Here is a 2,354-nt window from a genome sequence, read left to right as displayed (position 1 = left end):
AGCATGCACTCACCCTGCCTTATGTGATGCGTTCCCCTGTGTTTCTGTGCACCCTTCTGCAGGTCGTCTGTGCCATCAATGATGTCCTACTCCAGCGAGTCATCCGCCTGCAGGATGTAGAGGCTACGGTAGCCAGCTTCGCTGCCCTGCAGTTCCCCAACTGCGGGGGAGCCCTGGATGCAACCCACATCCCCGTCTGCGCCCCGGAGCATAGAGCAGCCCATTTCATAAATTGCAAGGGGTGCTTCTTCATCATGGATGGCAGATGAGGGCCAGGCCTTCGAACAGCCCCGCACAGCTGCCATCTGCCAGGTGCACCATGATGGGGTGCGCATCCGGGAGGCCCTGACAGAGATGTTCTCTCAGGCTTCACAGTAGGGTCACCTCTGTCTCCCTTTACATCTCCCTCCCATCCCCAACCCTTCCCTCCTCCCCTCCCCGTACCTCCCAATAAACAACCAACACAGGTTTTTTTGGAAAACAACATCTTGAACTTTTTATTTACAATGGGGGGATGTAGGATGGGAGGGGGAGGGGGCTCTGAACTGGGAGGGGGAGATGGGAAGGGGCTCTGAACTAGGAGGAGGGAGGGGGCTCTGAACTAGGAGGGGAAGTGGGAGGGGAGAACTACTGCTGGGAGGGGTGGCCCCTGCGATTGCCTCTGCGGGGGAAGACCACTAAGTGTGGTTCAGGCCGCATAGGGGCACGCAGCACGGGGAGGTGGGCAGGATGGGGTGCATCAGGAGGGAGCATTGCGGGAGCAGGAGGGCAGCAGGAGGGGGCATGGGCATTGCCATGGGAGGGATGGTGGGTGCATGGGGCAATGCCATGCCATAATGCACAGTATGCCCGATGTGTGCAGTGAGGGTGGTGATGGCATCGCCGATGTGCTCGCACTGGGCTTGGAAGCGGCCCCAGGCCTGCTGGTGCCACTCCAGAGCCGCATCCACCTGGCGTGTGATAGCCGCCTCAATCCTTTCGATGGCCTGGACAGGCCGCCGGAGGAGTTGGTCCTGGACCCGCCGGCTTGGTGCCTGAAAGGTTGGGGGTGCTGCTACTGCCGCAGGGCTGGAGGGTCCCCCGCTCCTGCTTGGTTCCACTGCAGGGAACAGAGGAAAGGGTGGGTCAGTCAGGCAGCCCGGCCACCGTCTCCCACACCATGCCCTCCGCCCCTGAGCCCAGGTGACACCACAGTACTGTGGCTTGGACCCACTCGTTCCCCCCCTGTGTTGTATGTTTGCATACAGGACCACCCCCAGAGTAGGGTGCTCCTCCATGTATTGTAACCACTGGTCTGTGTCCTGGCCCCTTGCGGGAAGGGGGGGGGGGCGGCAGCAGTGTGTGTTGTGTTAACCTGTGGAACTCCCTGCCAGGGAGGCTGTGAGGCTTCGGGCTAATCAATGGTGTTTGACAGGGAGCAAAATGAATCCCCACACAGTGCCTGGGAGCACATCTGGCAGAGGTGGTCTGGGCTCTCAGATCCCCATCGCGTGGGATGTCTTCTGGACGGAACCAGGAGTGACTGGGGAATGTACCATCCTTGCAGCGAAACTCAGGTGGCCCTAGGGCCGGCCCGAGCGCTTCCCCCCTCCCCCTCCCACTAGCCTTCACACACGTAGCCCAGGGACATGTGTGGCCACAGCGGGGACTTCCCTCGGGGGGGCCAGCCAAGGCACCGGGAACAGGCGAGGGGCTCAGTGGGGGCCATGCTCAAAGAGCTGTGTCGCTGCGGTTTTCCCAAGAGCAGCTGGCTGTGCCACACAGCCAGGCATGGAACAGTGTGCCGTTCTGTGTGTCGTACCCTTCGGGAGGTGTGGGCTCTGGCCTGAGCCCCTGGGGCCCTGGCTGGTTCCAGCTGGCATCCAGCCATCCCCCCTGGTCCGGATGTGTGTGAGCAGCACGGTCCCAGGTGTGCCTTGGAACTGCCTGCCACAGCCACATGCCGCTCGGTCACCAGGCTGCACATTGTTGCACGTATTGCATACTGGTAATGCTACACAGCGTGCAGCTCACGCTGCCTGAGTGACGCTCCCTCCCCCTCCCCCTGGGCACCTGGCTCCCCCCCGCCCTTGTGAGTGCAAAGTGCAACACTCACCAGTGGATTCTTCCCCATCCTCCGATGACACACGGGAGATGTCCGGGCTGCCTGAGAGGATCTCGAGCTGGAGGGTGACACTGCCCCCATGGTCCTCCTTATTGTCCTCCTGTGCTGGGGGTGCGGGTTGCTGCTGCCCTCCTGGAGTGGCCATCTTGGGTGGTCTGGTGGCTGAAGGAGCAGAGCCGTGCGGCAGAGCTGGGTGGCAGAGGTGCTTCTGCCATGTGGCCTCTGCAGGCTGCGTCTGCCTTTAAGGGGG

At 62.0% G+C, this 2,354-nt stretch overlaps 1 protein-coding gene across 1 annotated transcript; it reads right to left on the bottom strand.

Annotated features, from left to right (window-relative positions):
• Positions 1-493: 493 nt before the first annotated feature.
• Positions 494-2,354, bottom strand: LOC149525979 (uncharacterized). The gene is made up of 2 exons (XM_089776571.1): positions 2,096-2,354; positions 494-1,099 (listed from the first exon to the last, which is right to left on the bottom strand). Exons 1-2 carry the CDS (start codon positions 2,247-2,249, stop codon positions 678-680), a joined length of 576 nt encoding a protein of 191 aa, XP_089632697.1. The 5' UTR covers positions 2,250-2,354; the 3' UTR covers positions 494-677.

This window comes from Pelodiscus sinensis, chromosome 1 (assembly GCF_052426305.1).
Source record: "Pelodiscus sinensis isolate ZL-2025 chromosome 1, ASM5242630v1, whole genome shotgun sequence".
NCBI classification, from domain to species: domain Eukaryota; kingdom Metazoa; phylum Chordata; order Testudines; family Trionychidae; genus Pelodiscus; species Pelodiscus sinensis.
This window is presented reverse-complemented; position numbering and strand designations above follow the sequence as displayed.